The sequence below is a fragment of the Papio anubis genome, chromosome 3 (genome assembly GCF_008728515.1).
Source record: "Papio anubis isolate 15944 chromosome 3, Panubis1.0, whole genome shotgun sequence".
NCBI lineage: Eukaryota > Metazoa > Chordata > Mammalia > Primates > Cercopithecidae > Papio > Papio anubis.
Window position 1 is genome coordinate 123,791,842 of NC_044978.1, and position 22,987 is coordinate 123,814,828.

At 34.2% G+C, this 22,987-nt stretch overlaps 1 protein-coding gene and 1 pseudogene across 5 annotated transcripts in view; both read right to left on the reverse strand.

Moving 5' to 3' along the window:
* ANTXR2 (ANTXR cell adhesion molecule 2) overlaps window positions 1-22,987 on the reverse strand; it is a 154,285-nt gene that overhangs the window by 124,456 nt on the left and 6,842 nt on the right. For all 5 annotated transcript variants that reach the window (XR_002522049.2, XM_021938473.2, XM_021938471.2 and 2 more), the window contains exons 4-7: window positions 12,455-12,536; window positions 11,880-11,987; window positions 11,664-11,732; window positions 10,784-10,864 (exon numbers count right to left, since the gene is read on the reverse strand). Coding sequence is in view for 4 of the 5 variants with exons in the window: in XM_021938473.2 (XP_021794165.1) it covers window positions 10,784-10,864; window positions 11,664-11,732; window positions 11,880-11,987; window positions 12,455-12,536 (340 nt within the window). In the remaining variant the exon portion in view is untranslated. The remainder of the gene's footprint in view (window positions 1-10,783; window positions 10,865-11,663; window positions 11,733-11,879; window positions 11,988-12,454; window positions 12,537-22,987) is intronic.
* Window positions 13,581-13,696, reverse strand: LOC116274382 (annotated as a pseudogene).

Here is a 22,987-nt window from a genome sequence, read left to right on the forward strand (position 1 = left end):
AAACTGCTGATGGAAGAATAACATTAACCCCTTATAAATTATAATGACATTTTCTGTTGCTTCAAACTGATCATATAAAATTTTGAAGCATTATTTTTACAATTCAGATAAGCAAAATACTCTCAATAGTTCAGTGAACACTGCTAACTAATTTCATGGCATTTTTCTATTTGGCAAGGGAGAAGTGTAGGATAAGATAAAGTTGCTTATGTATCCCTCTGGGTTCGTTTTCAGTTAGCAGCAAGTCCAGATCCAGCCTTAAGAGTCAGCTATGACTGCCCTGCCTGCTGGCCTCCTTGAGATTATAGATGTTTAGCAGCAGATGAAAGTAGATTCCACTGTTGTCTCTTCTCTGAAGCCCAACTTGAATGAAGCATCAGAACAGTGTTTAAGCCTAGACACTCTAGGAATGTCCCAAATTAATTTGCATCAAGTCTATATCTAGTGTAATATGGTCAGGTTGCATGGTTTCACCGTAGGCCAAATCTCCTTTCTACGTGACAAGAAGCAGAAATTCACTCTAGAATTAGAATTGGCAAGGTTTGCTGGGGGATGAGAACCAATGCTGAGTCAGAGGGACAAATACGCCAAGAATCCAACTGGTTACAAAGAAGTTTCTTATCTTGCTTGTCTACATGGTTACCATCAAGTTTTTATAACTACTGAATAATAACTGATGGTAAAGACAAACTGCTGGTATTATCAAGGAAACATCCATAGCAAAATTAACCAGAAATCATCAGAAGGCATGAGTTTTGTGAGAACCTTGACTTAATTACTTCTTTCTTAGAGGATTCATGTGGAATCATACTTTGATTGAGATCTTGTAAGTTCCTGAATATGTTTACATAATAGACACATGCTATAATAACAAACGTAGGACATATAAGAAATAATAAAAGCAACACCATGGCCTGAAAAACATATACAATGGATATAGCTATGACCTTTTCTTCTGGTATTTAAAATAATACGGGATTTGTGGAGAGTTGTTATTGGTGTCGATCCAAGATAATAATTTATCATGCAATAAATTAAGATGGGGAGATAAAATCAAAATATTATTTAGGACCTATGTTGTCTTTGAAGTTTATGTTGAATTTGAGAGAAAAATCTAGGAGCTAGACCTTAGGACTTGAAGATCAACCGTCCAGCTTGACCAAAACAAAAACACTTCCGACAATTAACATAAGCCTAGACATATTTTAAAATCCATATGTTTTTTTCTAATTCCTAAGTGGCAACAGGAAGGATCCTATATCTGGAAAATAGAATGCAGCCCATTCCAGAAGAATGAAATAAAAACTTTTAAAATGAGTAATACTACATATTGAAAATTCAATCTAATATAAAAAGTACATAGCACAATATCTTATGAATAGCAGCTGCTCAATGAATGTTTATTCTATTTAATTAAAAAGTAAATGCAAAACTTTTTAATAAGAAGCATGGCCATTATACTATAAGATAAAAAACAGAGCATATAACACTAAGAATTATGCATGTAAAAAGATACAGAGCTTACTGAGAAGCTATTTGAATTAATCAAATCACATTTTCAGTTATGCAAAATGAAAAAATATTATTTGGATAAATTCAAATTTTGGCAATTAATAGTACCTATAAGGCATATCGGACCAGATGCAAAAATAATGAAAACACAAACAACATGATAAGAAAAAAACTTAAGATATGTGTTATCTTTTTTTTTAAGTCTTATTTTAGGTAGAATATATGAAATGAGAAAAAGGGTATTAAATCCCATTAACTAATTTCCTCTGTAATAACTTTTTTTAAGATCAACTCTAAATAGTAAGGCTTTTTCCTCCCCAAAATAGATTATTTCTTTATATATACATTCACATATGCTACCTAAACTTCTCCAAAATTTTTACAAATCTATTAAAACTTCTAAATATTCATCTCAGCAATGATTTTTTTGACACTGATTTTGGATCTGTAACATCATTGGCAACCGATCTTCACAGATAATTTACAAGTGTTCTAGGTGTGGCCTTAACAGATAGAAACTGCCAATTTCCATGACCCACAGCATGTCAGAAAATATTGCTAAGGGTAATAAAGTCTAAAAAAGCAAGATTTTATTTTTCTGACTCATTGAGCAGCTTTAAATACTACAGGATTCATCCCCAATACAAAAGATTTAAAAAAAAAAAAAAAAAGATTTCAAGTTTAAATCAGGGAAAAATACATGAAAAGTATTAGTTTTAAAGTACCAACAAAATGAAACTTTTGTTATTAGACATCCAACTGCATAACATAAGTAGCAAAAACAACTGGAAAGGTGTTTCTCATCCTTTTGTCTTGTTTCCTTTTTATCTTTTAATATTCAGATGTGTGATTTTTATTTTTTTCTATGGCTTTCAAACATCCCAGGCAAATATATTTTTCTCTAAGACGTAATGCTTCAACTAAGAACAATTGCTATTTTATAATCACATGTTTTGGTTGAGTTCATTCCTTAAAAATGCTTAGAGCTTCAAAATATCAGTTGTTCAATACAGCACACACCACACTGACCAGTTTCTAAATATGGATTCTCTTCTGCCTTGCAAGTAAGCAAGTAATAAAAGCACACATGACAAATTTCTAAGCAAACTTTTACCCTAAGAGATCTGTGGAAGAAGGTAAATCATAATCATCGTCTTTTACTCTTCTGAGCTCCAAACAAAACAGATGGATAGTTCTGATTACACTGTCAATGAACATACTCCCACATGATAAATCTTTTTTAAAAATTTACTTTCTTCCACATCTCACAATTCTAATATTAAAATAACTCATATTAGCAGTCTTGTTCTTTCATTACAATATGGAAAAGAGTGCCAAAAATGGATAGGTTGTGATTGGAAACAAGTTTATCTGCCTCTACTTTTTGGTTTTGTTGTTGTTGCTGTTGTCTTTGGTCACCACAAACTCAAAATAATCCATTAATGCTATAGCTTAGGAACATAAATAAGTTTCCTATAAAAAATGCCTTGAGTTTATGAGATAAAATAACAATAAATGGAGTATTTCAGAATTTAAAGAAATTGGTTCGTGGCATAATTTTCACTCTGATGCAAACATTATTTTATATTAGCCCTATTTGTCCACTTTCTTGTTTTACTAAGACAAGAAGTATATCTGCCAAGCAGTCTAAGTCTATATTTATTCCATTTGATTTTTCAGAAATCCAGGATGGCAAATGAAACGTTCCCCTATGCAACAACAATAGAAAAAAAATGTTTTATTAATTCTTCTATTAATTTTCCAAACACACATCCTAAAAATTGTAAGCTCTGAAGAGTCTGGGGGCCATATCCATTTTGGTAACACAAAACACAGAAAAGTGTCTTGAACACAGCCCAATACCCAACAAACGCTTCTGAATAAACTGAGAATTATTATATTTGGGGAAAATGAAGTATAATTGAGAAATTATACATTTTCCCTCATTATAATGTACACCAAATGGTACATTTGGTCACAAATATTAACCATTTCTCCACTTTTTCAATTTCCCTCCACTCAACTGAATCTGCTTCTAAGAGCAGGTAAGCCTCTATAGGACATCTCCTTTTATAGTCCAACAGGTTAATGTTAAGAAATTAACATTTGGAATTTAATTTTATCTGTGTAGCCAAATGTCATCAGTTTAGTTTAGTTTTCTCACAAACTATCACAAAGCTGTACTTATTTATTCAAAGTGGATTTGATTTTCTTAAACTACAATCCCAACCACATTTTTTTAAAAAAGGAAAGAATAATATGATCAGGGAACATTTTCATGCAAATACAAATACAGCTTTGGACAGTAGAGGCCAAAATAAGATCAGTTAATAAAATGAATAATTTAAAAGAAACTTTCTATGTTTATTTTCAAGTGGGATTTAGAAGGAATGAGGTGTCTTCTTAGAAAACATGTCAAAATATTTTAAATGTATTTGAATATAGTGAGCTGTCATCGCTACTGATTTTTTTGTTCCCACCCTGGACACTTTTGCACCCCTACACTTCTATGAATAGTTCCCCTTTCTATTTGGGAAACTGTTTTCCACTCCATGTGGTCCTAGTGAAGCTGTGAATCATAGTACCTTCTTCTTCCTCTCTCCCTTGCCTCCAACAGAACTGGTACAGGAATGAGCTCATGACTCAACTGAATCTATTAGAGGTCTTATCTGGGACCCTATATGCTGATGCAGAGACAACACCCCTCACTTTCCAATGTACTTGCTGAGGACCAGGTAAGCCTCCTTTTGCAATTACAGTTCACCACCATTCATCTAAACAAGGAATGAGGCAAACAGAAACATAGGCAAAACTTACTAAGAGAGAAGACCCTAACAACATGATTGATTCCCTGGATCCAGCTGTACCTGAGGTAATTTCCCTCTCTGGACCACCTAGTTAAAGGCCAGTAACATTCTTTTTTTCTTTTCCTTAAACTAGTATTAACTGAGTTCTTGTCATGGGAAATCAAAAGTGTCTCAATACAGTGAAACACAAATATGAGGATGAAATCAAATTTATATGAAATCAGAGGTTAGTTATCTAATGTTCAAATATACCATAGCTATATTAGAAAAATATAAAAATATTTTTAAGAACTTGCATAGATTTTTATTCATTCATTTTATTTACTTATCTAATGCATATGGAATCAGAGGTTAATTTTTAATGCTCCAATGTACCATAACTATATTATAAAAATATAAGAATATTTTTTTAAACTTGCATAGATTGTATTTACTTATAATTCAGAAATATGAATTAAGCTATGAATTAAGCAATGACTACTTACCCAACACTATATTAAGCATTAGGTGAAAAAAAACAAAAAACAAAAAAAAGAAAAAAACAGGAGTTGGGGCAATACAGTTTCAACCTTCCTACAATTAATGTGAAAGTTATTATAATGAAACACCTCATCTACCTTCAGCACTAATGATCCTTAGACAAGGAGAAGCCTAGAATAATCTGATATACAGTTATTCTTACATTATAGCCAGTCCTTTTTAACAGGAGTCCTGAAAATTGTTTTCCAGTTTTGAGTAAGGCCTACCAGTTTTGTTTTTCCTATGAATGTATCTTTATAGTTGCTCAGACTTTGAGTTTTTCATCAAACCATGATTTTACAAATAGAAGTTTTCACAACTAAGTGGTCAACATTCATAGCAGGGTGTGCTAAAATCACTTAAGCTAAGGTATTATCAGCATGTTTATTAGGTACTCTCTTCTATGAAAATGATTTGCCTTAAGAGAAAATGTGTTTGCAATGTCTTCTCATTCCATTAAAATATAGTGTTAGACACTTTTCTTTTTAGATATTTTTCTAAGAACAAACAACAACAGAAATTACTGAGAAAAAAATTTCACTCTGAAAGTGAAATGAAGCTTATATCTCCAGCACTATGAATGAAGCTACTTTTTGAACTTTCACTTTTCCCTTTAGAAACTATCTAATTGAGTTTTATTTAAATGTCCTAAATGTGTCGATGATCGTTCCCTTCCTATTTATGCTTGTATACTTTCCCATTAAAAACTTAGAAACTCTGGCATTAACTACCATCACCCAAGATGTAGTGTTCTCAATTCTTCTGGACCAGGGTTATTTATAAAACATGCTTCACAACTGGTTTATCTCTTTCTGCTTAATACTTTCTGAGGTATTCTTACAGAAAAAAAAAAAAATGTGGGAATAATTCCAAATAGTCAAACATCCCACGGTCCTGTTTTTACAAAAGGGGAGGAAAGGCACAGAAAATTTTGATTTTTATTCTTTCCATATTATTCACCAATCTGTGGTTTTCTTTTACTTTTAATGTTTTCTTCCACATTCTGCATTATGAAACATTGAACTAGAACCCACAGGGTACTCACGTCTCAGTCTGACCTTTACTAGCTCAAATAAAATTTCATTTTCAAATATAAGCCATACAATCACCTTTCCAAGAACACAAAAATAATTTAATATTCTAAGTTTTTAAAGATAATCTGCAGTGAAAAATGGAAAATAGAATATATATGTGCTTGTGTCTGTGGACAATGGGAGGGGAGAAGGAAAAAGAGGAAGCAAAATGACTCAGTCCTAAGGTTTTCTAACCTTTCTATTCCACCTGGCCTCTAACTCCCTAAAGGATATCCCCCACTGGGCTTTTGTTTTCAAGCTCAAATCAACTTCTCCCTCTGCCCTATGCCTTCTTCCATTTTGTACAATATCCTGATTGCCCCTCTGTAAAAAGTTTTCCCTCTAACTATTCTTAGTCATTCATCTTAGTCAGGGACAGAATGCCCAAGTTACTTTTGACTCCTCTCTCTCTCTCAAACCCTATAGCAAGGGAGCTCTCAAGTCCTACTAATATTTTAACGCTTCCCAGATTTAACGTTTTACTTCCAGTTTCACTGCCCATACTAATAGTAACAACTAACATTTGACAGCTAATATTTGACATGACCCTCGGAGCCCAGCTCAACAACAGTCAAAGATTTTATACCTGGAGGTTTAGCCCCACCCTGTTCCTGACATGATTCTTGCCAGAATAAAGAGGTTATTAGGTGCTTCCCTCATGATCCTTGACCTAGTTTCATTGCGAAAGACAGGATCCCAGTGCCAAGAATAATCCCTAAGGAACTATGATGATCCATTGTTTCTTTCAAGACTACTGAGTTTCTTCTCTGAATTTCTAATTAGTACTATAAGTCCCACCACAGGAATTGTGTCTCTCCTCTGAATGTGGGGTCCAGAAATTCTACATAGCTTTTGTCGTGGGAATACTGAATTTTGTTTCCAAGTTGTTGCCTAGGTCCTGATCCTACGGCTTGAGGATTTAGTACCAGAGCACATCCACATGCTTGACTTTGTGTGCTACACTATCTAAAAATCCTTGCTGTCATGACTCACATGCTAAATTTGATCGTCTTACATGTCAGTGCCATGTCCTTTTGTACCTAAGACTTTGTTCAAGTAGACTGGGGGTCAGCTCTCTCAGTGGACTGCCCTAAAGAAGGATCAGGAGCCCCATCACTAGCCCCGGGTTAGTTTCCTGCCATGCCTAGCTTCCTACCAAATGTTTTAATGCCAAGCCCTTCTGACTTAGGTCATTCTCAATTGTTACCTCATTTAATTTAAAAAACAAAACAATGAAATGGAAATCACTATTTCCATTTGACTGAGGGTTTTAAAACTCAGAGAAATTACATTACAGGACATACCCCAGATTACTTGGCGAGACACAGTTGGAATTCACACCCAGGTTTTCCTATTCCCAACTTCATTTTGTCTCCACTATGTTGGGCTTCCTTTCACTGTGTCTCACAAGGATAACGGCAAAAGACTTATAAGACATCATCATCTTCCAAATCATCTTGTACATTATTATAAGAGTACTCTTCCTAAACCTGCATGGCCATTATATAAATCCCATGCTCCAAATTAATCTTCCATAATTTCCTACTTATTTATGAAATAAGAGCCAATTCTCCAAACAAGTATGTGAAAGTCTCCATAATCTGGATCCAGGAGACCTGTCAATGTTTGTCCCCCATACCCTCTATGATCCTAGTCAAACCACACTCCAGCCTACACCTCAGCTACTCAGCCCAGATAGTTCTTGAAGTTCTATGCTCTTTGTTTCTGATTAAGTCTATCCCAATTGTCACAGTCAAGTTCAAATTTCACAAAGGCCTCCCATAACTTCGTATAACTAAACCTATCCTGTCTTTATGTCACCTTACACTACAGTCACATTGGCATTCAACACCAATTGCATTATAAGATTATTTTTTATCCCCTAGGGTGACTCTCTGAAATTTTCCTCCTCTAAATGTCCACAACACTTTGTAAATCTTTCAGGGGACTGCCACACTCCAAACCTCAAATAATCATTAATTTCAAGCCCCTTTAGAGAGAATATGTGTTATTTAAGTTTACATCCCTTCTTCTAACCTTAGCACAATGCCTTAAGAATAGTAAGGGCTCAGTAAAAAAACTAATGAAAGAATGAGCTCATTGAAGAAAAAAAGGAGAAAAAGAAGAAATGTTTTCTTCCAGCATATATTTGAGATATTGAATTATAAACCTTCATATGCAACTAGCTAAGATTGGAAATTATATCACTATTCCCCCAAAATATTACATACCATGTTTGCCTGAATAGAAATCTAACAATACTAAAACAATGCATTTTCCCCAAAATTAAAATAGAATGTTTAAAATGATTTTCTGAATCAAATACATGCTAGAGGAGGCATTAAAATTTTAACATGCAGGATATTCATAACAAAGGCCTTTTTCAGCCCCTTGATTTTTGAGTTGTAAAAGACAGAACTACTACAGTGTTTCTTCTTTATTTTTAACCACAATGAAGAAACGCTCCAAAATAAAACTTTCTTAATCTTTGCTGTTAAGAAATTAATTCTAGACAAATGATGTCTTAACAATATATGATATCTCACACATTAAGGGGACCAGACTATCTTGGTCATTTGATTTTAGAGGGGAGCGAGAACAAACAAAACAATAAAAACCATGTTGTAGATTTTTTTCAAGGATTAACTTCAAACAAATTAATGCACTGACAATGAGACTGGATGTATTTTAAAAACAAGTAGCTGGAAAAAAATTATTTTTTATTTCTTCTATTGATTTAGCGTTACATAAATACATTCCACAGTATAATTTCACCCATTAGCTTGATAAATCATACAGAACAGAATATAGTCTCTTCTATCTCTCCTAACCCTGTGATAGAAACACTATATTGGTTTTAAAGATCAAATATGTATATTTTAAAAATCAGATGGTACTGTGCAATTATAAAGTACAATTCAAATTTAAGGCAAAATTATAGTTTTTGTAAACTATGAGGGATGGAGCAATCTTTGCCCTTGAAGATACATGAAAGCTTACATTGCCTTTAATTTCTACAGAGTGGGCAAAAATCTCAAACTATCATCACATTGATAAAAATCTCAACCATTAACGAAACCAGGTTTGTCTGTAATGGCTCCTTCTTTCTACCTGCCAACTCTGCCAGATACTACAGGGTTTCCCCAAAAGGTGACTTTTCTAAGAATAATTTACTCTTTCCTCTGTGAGCACATAGCTGAAATTTAACTGTATCGACATGAAAACTATACCCATGTTTTCCCTCCAAACAACACTCAAGAGATTTTCTTGGCAAATTGTGGCTAAAATAATGCAAATTTTCCTAATTTCGTGCAAAATCTTTCAATATAACTGAAGCTAAAGTCCATCAAGAACTTTAGGCAAAATGGCCATACTTAGAAATGACATTCTAAAGGTTCCCTAATAAATATAGAAGAATTAAGTGTATCAAACAAACAATAAAACAATGACACAATGTCTTCTGGAACTCAGCTACTAATTCCTTGAAGGGGAAATCTATAGCTATTACCCATAAAGATAGAGTTTTGGAAACCTAATCCATCATTTGGGTAATTCTGAGCTAAACCTTTTATATATAAAAAAAAAATTCCAAAGGAATAGCCCAGAGAGGTCCTTTCTCCTTCCCAGTATAATTATAAACATCATTACAAATCCCAGAGCAAAATAAAATTCTATTTAAAATGCAATCCACTGATTTGTTTATTTAGAGGGTCAAATTATTCTCCTTTTTACTTTGTCAGTACTGTATCCTGTATTTTAAAACTTAAATCACAGTTGTATCAGTTTTACTTATCCTGAATTCAGCTATAAAATTATTTACTATTTTTTACACTGCAATTTTTCCCTAAAACCTAAACACAACAATATATGTAAACTACAAAAACAATTGAATCTCTGTTCCATTCTGCACTTACATTTGGTTTGTCCACTAGACGTACGGATATGTGATGGAACCAAATTATGTTTTCTCTGAAAAGCTCCATTAATTTTTTTAAAAGCCTACATGCTACTAAAAACAAATTCAATAAATCTTACTTTGTGTTTTTAAAAAACATGATCTCTAAAGAGAAATTTAAAATCCCAGAACCAAACGTTAGAAGAAACTGGCACTTTTCCCCTAAAGATTTTTTTTTAATGCTTTGGCTTGGAGAATATATATTATTCACTTCCATTTTAGGATGGTGTTTACCAAAATATCATAAATACTTAATAGCAACTGTTCCTAGTGCTTGTAGCAAAAGGCAGTAAAATGAAACATAAACCTCCGCTATGAAAGCCCAGGAGTTTTGCTTTGCATTTCATCACTCTCCTTCCCCAAACCCTGTTTAGGATAGCCCAGATTCTAATGATCACCAGAGACAGCACAACTGAATTCCAAACAGAAATATTATGGGCTCTAGTGAAACTATTAATCATTTAAATGGAAAGAACAACAAATGCAGTCAAATAGCCACTAGTTCAAGTTGCCTGACTGATATAGTTAGCAGATACTATATTTGGAGAAGGGAGTTATCACACATTTCATTCCAAATTTTTATTTTAAATTTCTCCTGTAAAACCTATAAAACTTTCAGGATATTAAGGCAGTTAACTCCATAATCAAAGTGTGAAAGTGTCTGAAACTTAAAATCTTAAACTTGAAACCACAAACCTAGTCTCACAGAGCCCAACATGCAAGAATTAATACCAAATGTCAGTTACAAACAAAATTCAGATCTTTAGAATTACACTGTTTGCAATACTAAACAAATCTCTTTCCTAACCTCTTTCCTCTAGATAATGACCACCTGCACTGGATATTAAGATTACTTCTTATAGTTTAAAAAAATATACAAAATTTTGACCCCTTCCTGCTCCCAGAGAAATACTCACAGAATTAATTATTCCTTTAAGAGCCTGAAATCCACCTTTGACAGGGAAAACTTGCTCCTTCGAATCAGCAATTCTCTCAAGCTTTAGAAAGAAGAGGAAGACTTGATTAAGGAATGGCTGATACATACAACAGTGTATAAGCTTCATTACATTTCAGTTATGTTCATCTGAAAAATTACTCCACAGGATTAATTTACCAGTGTGATCTGTGTTCAAGGCCAGGAATTGAAGGTGATGATACTAGTGTTACTCTAAATGTATTACCACAAAATGAATTGAGATCAGTCAGAGTACCTTTACGTTGACCCCAAGTGCAATTTCACAACAGTGCAGAACTCTAATAGCTGTCAACAGCATAAGACTCAGGAGTCTAAACCATGCTCATGCAAAAATTTAAATGTAAAATAACTTCGTGAGTGAAATATTTTCAAATATATAAACCCTCAAATCTCATGAAAAAAATGGTTTTGTAAGAAAAATGATCAGACTTCCATTAGATGGACTTCTGAAATTCCTGCATACCTGAGAGTCAAATTTTAAATAAAATAGAAATTCTAACATTAGAATGACTATATATTATATATATAACATTTCATTAGTTTAGTTAAAAAGAAATATGTGTATCATTTCAAGCCAAATGTTTATCTTATATTAGTTTACCAAACCAAACAACTGAGAGATTTAAAGTTTCATTTTCAGTAACAAAATCTATTAAAATTCTTACATTATTAAGGTAGAACTCAAAACCTACAGCCACTTCTAAAAATAATCTTTAACAATCGACCAGTGTCACAATGTCATCAGTGAAAAGAATTTGTTAAACTATCCTTAAGACAATTATGTGGTTCAGATTAAAGTTTGCAGATCTCTTGTAACTCACCTGAGCTTGTTCAAAATCAAGGACACCAACACAATAAACACTAGCCCCAAGTGACCTGGATATCTTTGCCTATGGAGAACAAGGAAGGAAAGAGAGAGAAAAAAAGAGAGAGAGGGGAGAGGGAGAAAGTGAATTATTCAAATATCAAGCTATACATTCTGAGACACACAGCAATGTACAGCGGGGTGTAGAGAACAGTCTCAGTTCAATACTCACCTCTTTCTCTGCATATGATGGCACCAGACCGTCCAACTTGCCATCTGTCAGAGCAATTATGATACTGGAGGTTTTCAAGCCTCCTGCTTTCTGAATTTGTTCATTCGCCTGAAAATGAAGAATAATTATCCAACTCACAATTTAATTTTAACTTTTAACCAGCATGTTCCATCAAGCTGAATTTGTAAGTCTGACAAAATCAAAATATTACTGGCTAGCTTTTAAAACAGGGTAATTTGTGTTAACTATTTTATTTGAAATATGCATATATTCACATTACAGAGTAGTTACTATTGGTTTTAAATTATATAGATTTTTAACTGTGACTGCTTAATCTTAATATAACCACAAGGGCCCAAGGGAAATGGAAACTTCCTTAAAAGGCAAAATGCCATCTTAATTTTTCTCATCACCAGAGTAAATAATTTTTTCTACTTGTCTCATCTCTAGAACAACTAAAAGCACTTAAAAAACTTTAAGATAAATATGTAATGAGGTTATTGAGCTTTGCTAGAGGGTTATATTTCACCACAGAAAGCATTCTCTCCCATACTTACAAATGTAAAAGAACTTACTAGCTTTAGTCCTTCATGGATATACGTCTCTCCTACTGGACTAACACGTTTTAAATCCTCCAAGCCTTTACTGATTTTGCCTCTGAAAGTAATATTAAACACAAGAAAAAATGAGCAAAGAGCAAAGATAACAATAAACGCTTCTTGGAAAACATGGCAGTATTATTAACTAAGCTTTCTTCAGTAGGAAGCAGAGGAAAGAACATGGGCTTTGAAAGCAGATAACTTTCTATACTTTTTGTCATGTTAGTAAGTATTTAATAACTTTTGTATATTATCTACCAAAAATAGGCACTGATGTGCTAACAATGTCTTGAAAAAGCTTAGCACATTCTAGGCCTTCTGAGCTGAGATCAGCTATCTTCAATCACTCTTGTTTTCCTAAAAGGAGTAAAACATACCTTCCCTCATCCACAAAAACACAAGAATCGAGTAGCTCAGCTTCAATGACAAAGCATTTCTGAAACACTCACTCCATCTCCCTAAAAGTGGGAAATTTTCCTTGTTATCTGCGAATTGCTAAAGCACATTATTTAGCCCTTACTTACAGAAATTAACATTTTTTCTTACTGTCTCCCAGAGTCACAGGTCTCATGATTTATCTGCTTTTGTGATACCTTCTCACCCATCCAGACACCTGCACATTACCTTGAACACAGTAGGTACTTAATACATATTTCATGAATGAATGAAAAAATAAGTTGACGGACAGATAGATGGATGAATGCATGGATAGATGGATGAATCAGAAGGTAATGAATTCTTGGAAGAGACACTATGAATGAAAAAAATTCAAAACTATAGAATAATTTCTTTCATGAACGAAATTATTGGAATAGACACTATGAATGAAAACAACTAAAAACTATAGAATAATTTCTTTCATCATGACTAATTCACTATCCCAACTGAGTTTGTCCAAATGGGGTATGACTACAATATTATTAAGAGCTATTTTATGTGTATGAGTTAAGGGAAGACCCAATTTTTAGAGTTTTTAAAATACAGATTTGAAACCTCCTCGAAAATAAATAAAACCACTTATCTTAAGAGATAAGTAAAATAATGTGGCAAAATTATCCAAACTAAATTCAAAACTTGTTTTATAATAAATTTAAAAGATCAGAAAAGATCTTAAGATATTATTTTAAGACTTTTTCAATATAAGCAAAAAAAAATGCCTTTTTAAACTGGTGAGAATGGATACTACCCTTGATCTTAGCCAAAAGGCTGAGAAGTGATAAGAAGTGCATTTTAAAATTCTTGAAATGATAAACTGAATTATAAAATTTTAAATAACACACGAAGAGTACTCACTCTTACTGAGGATGACAGATGAAGGAGATTAAGTATAAGAAGTATCATCTTAACATCAAGGAACTTACTAGGGCCATATACAACATTTTATATGTATAGGTATATGTGTGCATACATTTATATTACATGCTGTTATAAAACGTCGAAAAAAATTTCAAAACATTTTGTCATGTGGCAATATTGTGTTTCAAATAATTGAAATAAATAATCCATTATCAGAGCCTTATACATGTTTTACAAGTAACTTCTTGATTGTATTTTTATATCGCAATAAAAAATATCACCAGGCAAGTTTTCCATATCATAAAGTTTCCAGGAAACAGAAGACAATGTTCAAGGTATGACCCTAATCCTTCTCTTTCCTGGTTCACTCATCTCTATTAACTCTTGTTAATTGTCTTTTTAAATACTCGGTTTAAAGTCCACCTATTCTGAACCTTTCTTTAAGTTCATGACACTCTTTTTTTCTGAGTCACCCCAAGCTTTCTAGCCATACTCATATTCATATTTTACCACGATAAAAAAGTTCTCTCCTAAAAACATTCAACTTTCTAATAATTTAACTAATTTAATTTAATTTAAATATTCCCTTTTCAACTATGCCGAAAGTTTACCTTAGGCTATTACCGTGTCTTTTATTTATGATGTATTCCCCTGCTCTGTACTTATTTTAATGTCATTTGCAAAGTAAGTGTTCAATAAATTTTTCAATATACCATAAAAAAATTATAATATGATAGCATAAGTTATGTAATTCATAAGCTTGTTTTATCTAAAATATTTATGTTTGGTAGCTACAGAAACAACTTGAAATTGATTCTGTCTGAATGCAGATAAAAGTCAAATATTTGGTGCTTCTCAGAAATGAGTGGCAGTGTGTCCTCAAGCATTAATGTTTGCTGCCAACAAGTGAAATGCAAGTTTACACAAACAGATTTTGCATAAGACAGACTTCTCCATTCAGTTCAAATCAGCTCACAATTGCTGCTGAGGCCCAGACAACACCAGCACAAGACTTTAAGCTAAAGGAACTTGCCAAACGTGGATTCAAGGTTTTTTTCGGTACAGGCAGGTATGTGCTAGCTTATTACACTGGAGGAGAGAGTACTTTGTGGTTTTTCTCTCCATACCTATACCTGCACCATAAGATTCCAGGCTCCACTTAATCCCATCATTACTTTTGCAGCCAGCTGCATGATCCTAAGAGGAAAGTGCCCCTTTTCCATAGCCAAGAAAAACACATGTGAGTCCTGGCCTTGTACTCCCTTCAGGGTAACTACCTGAAGTCTGTCAGCCTCTTATCAATCAACAAGGTGTCACTTTAGGGGAAACAAAGGTCAAAACAAGACAGGGAAGACAGATCTCAGACCCTCAAAGAATCCCAAGCAACTAAAAATAAATATTAAGTTTTTCAACTGGTAAACAGTTAATGGGCAAAAAGCAAAATAATGTGGTAGGTTAAAAACAGAAATCATTCATCCACACTGTAATGTTAAAAAAAAAAAAAAAAAAAAAAAAAAAAAGCCTCTAAATGAAAGCAAGGGAGAAAATGACTAAAATTTTAAGAAGAAGAAAGAAAGGTTATGTTATAAAGATAAGTTCAACTCCTGGAATTCAACATCTTAGAAGATCAGCTTCACTGAGTTCGGCTTTAAAGTTACGTCTTCAACTACACGGAAAAGCAATATTGAAACTACTTTGTATTTGTTGTGAAGCAGTTGTCAAGGATATTGCTGTCATGACACGCATCATTCCCTATAACGTCTCAAAGCAGAAATTTCTTTGTCACCCCTAAGTAGTTGCTATGTACTTCCTCTTTTCAGCACTTGACAACCATGCAAACTTATTTCTTGCACTGACTACTGGGGAAGCCCACAGTAAATTTCCAACTCATTCACACAATTCTGTTAAGTTCCTGTGGTTATCATAGTGTTTCACCCCCTTTTCCAAAATCTTAGCACTCTTCTTTTTATATTTTATTAATTTTCTGCAACACTATTAATTTCTATGCAGCCTCAAATACTTTTTTGAAAGAGACAGGAATTGAACAAACAAAATGTTATATTAAAGCCCTGGGTTTTTTTTAATTGAGAATCGGGGCACCAAATTCCATTATCAACTGGAGGGGAAAAGAGGAAGAGAAAGAGGAGACACACAAACGCCATATATATATGGTGTTTTCCTTGTTTTCATTTAGAGGCTTTATATATATTGGAGACAGGGTTTCACTCTGTCACCCAGGCTGGAGTGCACTGACACAGTCATAGCTCACTGCAACTTCAAAGCCCTGGACTCAAGCAACCCTCCCACCTCAGTCTCCCAAGTAGTGGAGACTACAGGCATATACCATTACACCAGGCTACTTTTAAATTTTCTGTAGAGATGCGGTCTCACTATATTGCTCAGGCTGGTCTTGAACTCCTGGTCTCAGGCAATCCTCTCATCTTGACGTTCCAAAGTGCTGGAATTACACACTTCAGCCGCGATGTCCAGCCTTGGCTAATTTTTTAATGTATGAAATTTTGACTTTCAGCTCTGTTTGTATCTCCCTAATTTCTTTGCTGAGAAGAGTAGGGAAGGGAAGGAGAGGGGAGGAGAGGAGTGAGGAAGGGAAGGGAAAATAGCCACCACAACTGCCATGCACTGTACTATATCAGTGACTTTTCTCTGAAACACTTTGTATGTGGAAGGTATGCATGGCATTATAACTAAAATAAAGATAGGCTGAAATCATGGTGTCATAAAATAGTTTGCAGAGAATCCTGAATTGACTAACTAACAATGAAGCCATAATTTTATTTTCAGTATCTCCTAGTTTTTCTTTCTATGATGTGTCTGTACAGTACTTGAACTTTCCAATGCACATCATCTTAACTTTCCAGATTTCAAAGCTCTTTCAGGGTTTCAGTCAATGAGTCTATACTCATCTGTTGAGCATCTGTTATATGTGAACACTGTCATTCTACACAGTGATGTGAGAATTCCTCGCACTCAGTCCAGGAGTCACTCACATAAAGCTCTATAGATGCACTGTGGTTCTCCACCCTGGCTGTACACTGGAATCATTTGAGGGGATTTTTGAAAACTCTTCTGGACTCTATTTGAAGAGATTCTACTTCACTGGTTTGTGATGGGTCAGCGTTATCACTGGCCTTTGAAAACTCCCCAGAGTATTCTAATGTGCTGCCAGGATTAAGAACCTCGGATCTAACCTAATTTTAAAACATTCTTGTGTTATGGGAATGCGTTCTGCATTACCTATTTTGCCAGTCATTGCTTCTGTGTAAGAGTTTTGGGTAAATAGGATAATCTCTTAAACCATGAATAGTTTCTGGGATGGTATGGATGAAGATTTACATGAGCTTATAGACAGAATAGAGATTAGTTCCAAGCTCAACCTTGTTTCTTCATTTATAAAATAGGAATATAAATCTCTCCCCCATGGGGCCACTGTAAGGATTCATTACAGTATATTGTTATAAATGTCCTATTTGGTTATTAGTTATGGTTGTTAATCTCTTACTGTGCCTAATTTATAACTTAAGTTTTATCATAAGTATGTATAGAAAAATACACCACATATATAGGGTTTGGCACTACCTGTTGTTTCAGGCATCAACTGGGGTTCTTGGAACAGACCTCCTTCAGATAAGGGGAGTCTAGTGTACCCCAAAATTAGTGGTATCAGCAAAATTGGTTGTTTCTTATGGCACTGTGCATTGAATGAGCAGTTCTCAGGCTTCACATGCCACCAGTTGAGCCACTGGAATGGCTAGAAGCAGAATGCCTTCGCATGGTTAGCAAGTTGGTGCCAGTGCTGATACTGGCTATTGCCTAGGAGCTCAGCTAGGACTGTTGACCAGTCTTGATTCTCCTCCACATGGTTTCTCCACATGGCTAGGTTGGGCTTCTCCTTAGCATGGTGGTTTCAGAGTAGTCAAAGTTTTCATATGGCAGATGGTTTCCAAGAAAACGATAGAGGAAACCACCATGCCTTAATAAATCTTAAGCCTGGAACTGAAACTGGCAGTTTCATGTTCATGTCTGCTGCATTCTACTGATTGAAGTAAATAAATCACAGGCCTAGCCCTAGATTTTAAAAAGTAAAAAGTGTGTGTGCGCGCACGCGTGCGTGTGTATTCTATGCTTTATTGGAAGCCACCAAAGACATAATCTACCACTAAAACAAAAAGACTCACACACTCATGTTGTCAAATGCCAATTTATATAATTGCAGGAATGCTATAGGTATTTATATCCTAAGTAAATTCTTTTCATTACTCTCAATAGATTATTAGCCAGAGACTTAATGTGCTTGAAATAAACAGTAATTCCAAAACAAAATGTAGTAATACATAAGGATTTTATGATAATTAGTCAGTTAATAGCATCCAATTGAAATGTTTCTTTTAGGGTAAAATTTAATAGATTGAGTAGAATATGAAACAAAAATGTTCTCAAGATGTTATTTATGACTATACAAAATTACTAATCATTTATAATTCACTTAGAATTCACTTACAATTGTACTTTACCTGAGATACTGCATATGAAGAATTTAGTAAAATATCTAATATATAGTACCTGCTCAATAAACTTTGATACTTCTATTGTCTCCTTCCATTAATAAACCACAAAATTAACCCAAGAAAAACAGAGAAAAACTGTATTAAGAGAAATATGTTCATTCACATATATCTGCTCTATTTAACTGTGTTACTATATACTACTGCACTACATACTGCTTAACGGATGAACCTCTAACAAGTAATTTGTTCTCACCGAGTTCCTCAACTTAAAATTTGTTTAAAGGTTTCAAAGAGTGAAAGATTTTTTCTAAAGATACACATTACTAATACACTCTATAATCCTGGGAAATAATGGGTTTTAGCCATATCTTACCATAGTTTATGTAAAAATATGCTTTTGTTTATTTAACATGTCATTCTAATGCCAACATATGCCAAGGTTTCTGTGGTCCAGAGTCCAGACCAGCGAATCCAAGGTAGCAGTCATAGATCCAGAAATATCTGCTCACAAAATACCCCGTAGAATCCGAATTTTGTCAGAAGTGTTCTCCAATTTGGCCTGCACCTACCAAAGTGTGGTACTCAGTTCACACCTGAAGTTCAGGCCTGCTGCATTTTGCATATTTTTACTCCATTTTCCCACTTACTGCCTTACTAAATCATGAAAAAATCGACCCCTGCATTTTACCACTTCCATATACCAGGTCTGTCTCCCAGGCATGAGTAACAGTGTACTTAATTTTCTAGAACATACTCATAAAACAATGTGGGACTTCAGTGAAAGTGACCACTAACATGTCCATCACTGGAATCTGAGTTGCTCCCCTGCCTGGACCCGTCAGGGTTAGCACAAGGAGTGGTCAAAACAGACTTTTAAAAACAGGAGTAAATACTTCCCTAATGGAATTTTTTTTTTTAAGCTAACCCAACTATTGTCTCATCTTTTCACCCCCTCGCTAGTTTTTAAGAATAGAATAAATTTAGGGAATGACGATGTTTTTGAGTTGTGACAAATTCTGACAAATGTGAAACCTGGAGAAGGGGAACCTAGAGAGTGTGAGTACAGTGTGGTGGTGAAGTGCTCATGCTCAGAACAGGCCTGGGTGTGAACCCCGGCTCTAGCTGCTTAGCAGTGTCACTTTGAGCATAGTCCTTTGATTTCTTTAAACATCTGTTCGAATCCTGGCACATCATGATGAAAATAAGGATGGTGTCCACTGATAACTACCAAACCCCATGTTAGCCTTGGCCTCCTTCCTATCCAATCATCAAAACAACAAGAAGAAAAGGAAAATGAAAAACTATAAATGAGAAAAAATTAAAAGGTAGTTGCAGATAGGTGATAGAAGCAAAGAAATAAAAGTGAATTGATAAAGTTATAAATACCCATTGTGTTCTTCTTACGTGTCAGAACCACAGTTAGTCCTTCTCATGCACATTTCCTTATCTCAAGATTGCTGTATGGTAGGAATAATTCACTCTTATTAACTGGCCCAGGAACTGGGCAGCAAGAGGTTAAGTAATTTGTCAGAAGTCACACAGCTAGTATGTAGCTCCTATGCCTGTTCCGCCCAAGGTCCAATCCCGGTCTTTTCATTAACAGAAAACCTCAGGACTCTCCATAGTAATGGTTGAATATGCTCTATTCCTGAATGCTTCTTGTTTCCAACCTGTGAATTCCATTTTGATTCCAAGATAGTAACATTAATTTCAGCATTCTTTTTTTATAAATAATACATTCTTGTTGAAATAAAATCAAACCACATATATATAAATTAAAATTGTGAAGGATTTTCCCACCTTCAATATCATGCCTAAGACAGTGTCATTGTTAACAATTTGCTGTATGTTCTCTAGACTTCTTTTCATGCATCTTCAATCACATACACCCCCCCAACATATGAACAGTTAAGGATTTTGTTTTCTTTTTATTTTATAATAATAAAATCATACTGAGTATCTGCAACTTGCTTTTACACTTAATATATCTCCTATAGATTTTCTTGAAAATATGTATTGATTTCTTAATAACTGCATAGTATTTCATCCTATGTATATGTTCTAATTTAACTATAGTATCATCAATTGATAAGCATTTAAATTGAATACAGTTTTTCACTATTATGTACAATGCTGCAGTATCCAATTTTGTATATAGCCCTACCTTTCCATGCTAATGCTAGTATTTCAGTAGGACCTAGTCCCAGAAAGTAGACTTACTGATAGGAACCTTCTAGACTCTTATAGAAACTACCAAGTTTCCTCTAAAAAGAATGTAGCAATTAATAAGTTACTTACTATATATAAAGAACAATTTTTCCACAAGTAAAATTTTAATTCAGCTTTTAAGAAATTAGAAAAAAAAAATTTCTAATTAAGAAATTAGAGAAAATTAGAAAAAAAAATTCAAATAATAGAAATGTGTATATTGTTCAAAATTAATTAAGTGACTTTTCTATAATTTCCTACAAGTTTGCCTATGGAACATTTTTTTCCCCCAGTAATTCATTATTGTGCTCAGGTCAAACAAGTACAGGACATTTTCAATTTGGGGGCAAGTGTAATGAAAGGGAGTTGTAAATATTTATAATTGATTTGTAAGAGTAGGAATAAGAAAAATAGCAAATATAAAATTATTTATTATGTGGTACACTCACAAAAAAGACAATCTATGATGGCAGCCTATAACTAAGGTTCTGAAGTCATATCAGCTCAATCACTCATTCAATGAATATTTATTGAGCATCTCCTGAGCATCAGGCTCTGTTCTAGGTATTGGAATACATGAGGGAACAAGACAAATGACGACTCCTGCTTTCATGTTTACATTAGAGTCATTAAGATAAAAATAAATTAACTAACAGGACAACTTGAAAATGTGATAACCAAATACAGTATTGTAAGAGATTACTGGGGAGGAGAGGTGGGGTTCCTTTAGACCTGGTGGCCAGGCAAGGCTTCTCAGAAAGGGTGACATGTGAGATGAAACCTAAATGACGAGAATGAGCCAGCTAGGGGCAGATCTACAGCAGAGAAAGGTCCTAATGTGGAAACTAGCTCAGTCTGTTCAGGGAATGGAAAGAAGACCACTTGAGCTAGACTGTGCCACACGATGTTGCAGGAGAGGACTGGCTGGGGCACCAGGATGGGGCGTTTAGGCCTTTGGGAAACACTAGCTTTCCAGTCCAAGTGATTAGATTGTTTTAAGCATGAGAGTGGAATATCTGCTTTAACTTTAAAAGATTATTATAGCCAATATACTGCTTGCAACTTGTTAACTGTGTGTGCTTGGACAAGCAGCTTTTTCATTGTCAGTTTTGATTTCTTCATTTGTGAAGTTGAGGTAATAACAGTATCTATTACATGAAGTTCATATAAGGATTAAGTGAAGCAATGCATGGAAAGTATTTAGCACACTGCCTGATGCATAATAATTGTTCAATAAATGTTTTCAACTAAATCTCTGTTACAGTATTAGCATGATATAGAACTGAATTTAATTCACTATCCCCAATTATGCAAAATAATAACTAAAAATACTTTTTTATTAGTCTTGATTCCAAATTCTCTACCATTGAAAGGCTGGGTATTTTCATACTGAATCAACACTTAGCATTTTTCTCTTACCTAACCCTATAATACATCCCTGGGCTATTTATGTGTGTGTGTATCCCTCTACTCACACTCACACTAGATTACTTATCTTTGTGGTACCCCAGGTTCCACAGTACTCAATGCATTGAATATAAGATAAGCAAGTCTTTAGGTAGGTGGGTGGGTAGGTGGATGAATGGCCTAACAGATATATGGAGGGTAAAAATCATGAGAGCAAGAGAAAAGAAGGGAGTGTTTCAAATTAAAGTATTGAAAAGAATAAGGTTTTTAAGTTATGAGTATATAAAATGCATAACATCATTTCTTGGCATGTTTATTACTTTATTCATACATTTACATAGTACCGGATACCATGCTGAAAGCGTAACAGAAGACACAGCCCTGTGGTATGTATTTACTACCTTCTAATCTTGCTTCATCTCTACTGAGAATCTTTAGCAACACTCTGAGAAATATGAAGGAGCTACCTATTTACCAAGATTGTGAAGAATTATGAGTGCTAGAAACAAAATTGTGAAACCTGCAGTGCTTAACCTTTGGTTTTCTTTGCTTAACCTTTGCTTTCCTCACACACTCTGATCTATTTGTGAGGGTAATACATGACATCAAGATATTAATAGTTTGTATGTAGAATTCCAATTTCTAGGCTTTGAAACAAAGATTCACAATAGTTGTGGAAACATCTGTTTACTGATCTGCATATAACATGCAAATTGTTTCTTCACACTTAGAAGTGTGTAATGGAAGAAAAGTGACCCTATATCCAAATATAGAGGACCACAGAATCTTGAGAAGTTACTGATTTAATTAAATAAAATTAGTAAAACAGCAATATAGAAGAAGAAAATAATGTCCTTTATTGGAGGTTGTTCTATGCTATAGAAAGTAACTTTATATGCATTATCTTATTTTGATCTTCACAATAACTCTAAGAAAACATGGCAGATTTTATGTCCTGCACTTCATGGACATACATACTGATACACTGATATACAATTTGCCCCAAGTTTACAAATCAGTCGGTGGCAAACTGGAACTCTAGCCTAGGCATTCTCAGTGTTATTTTCTGCCA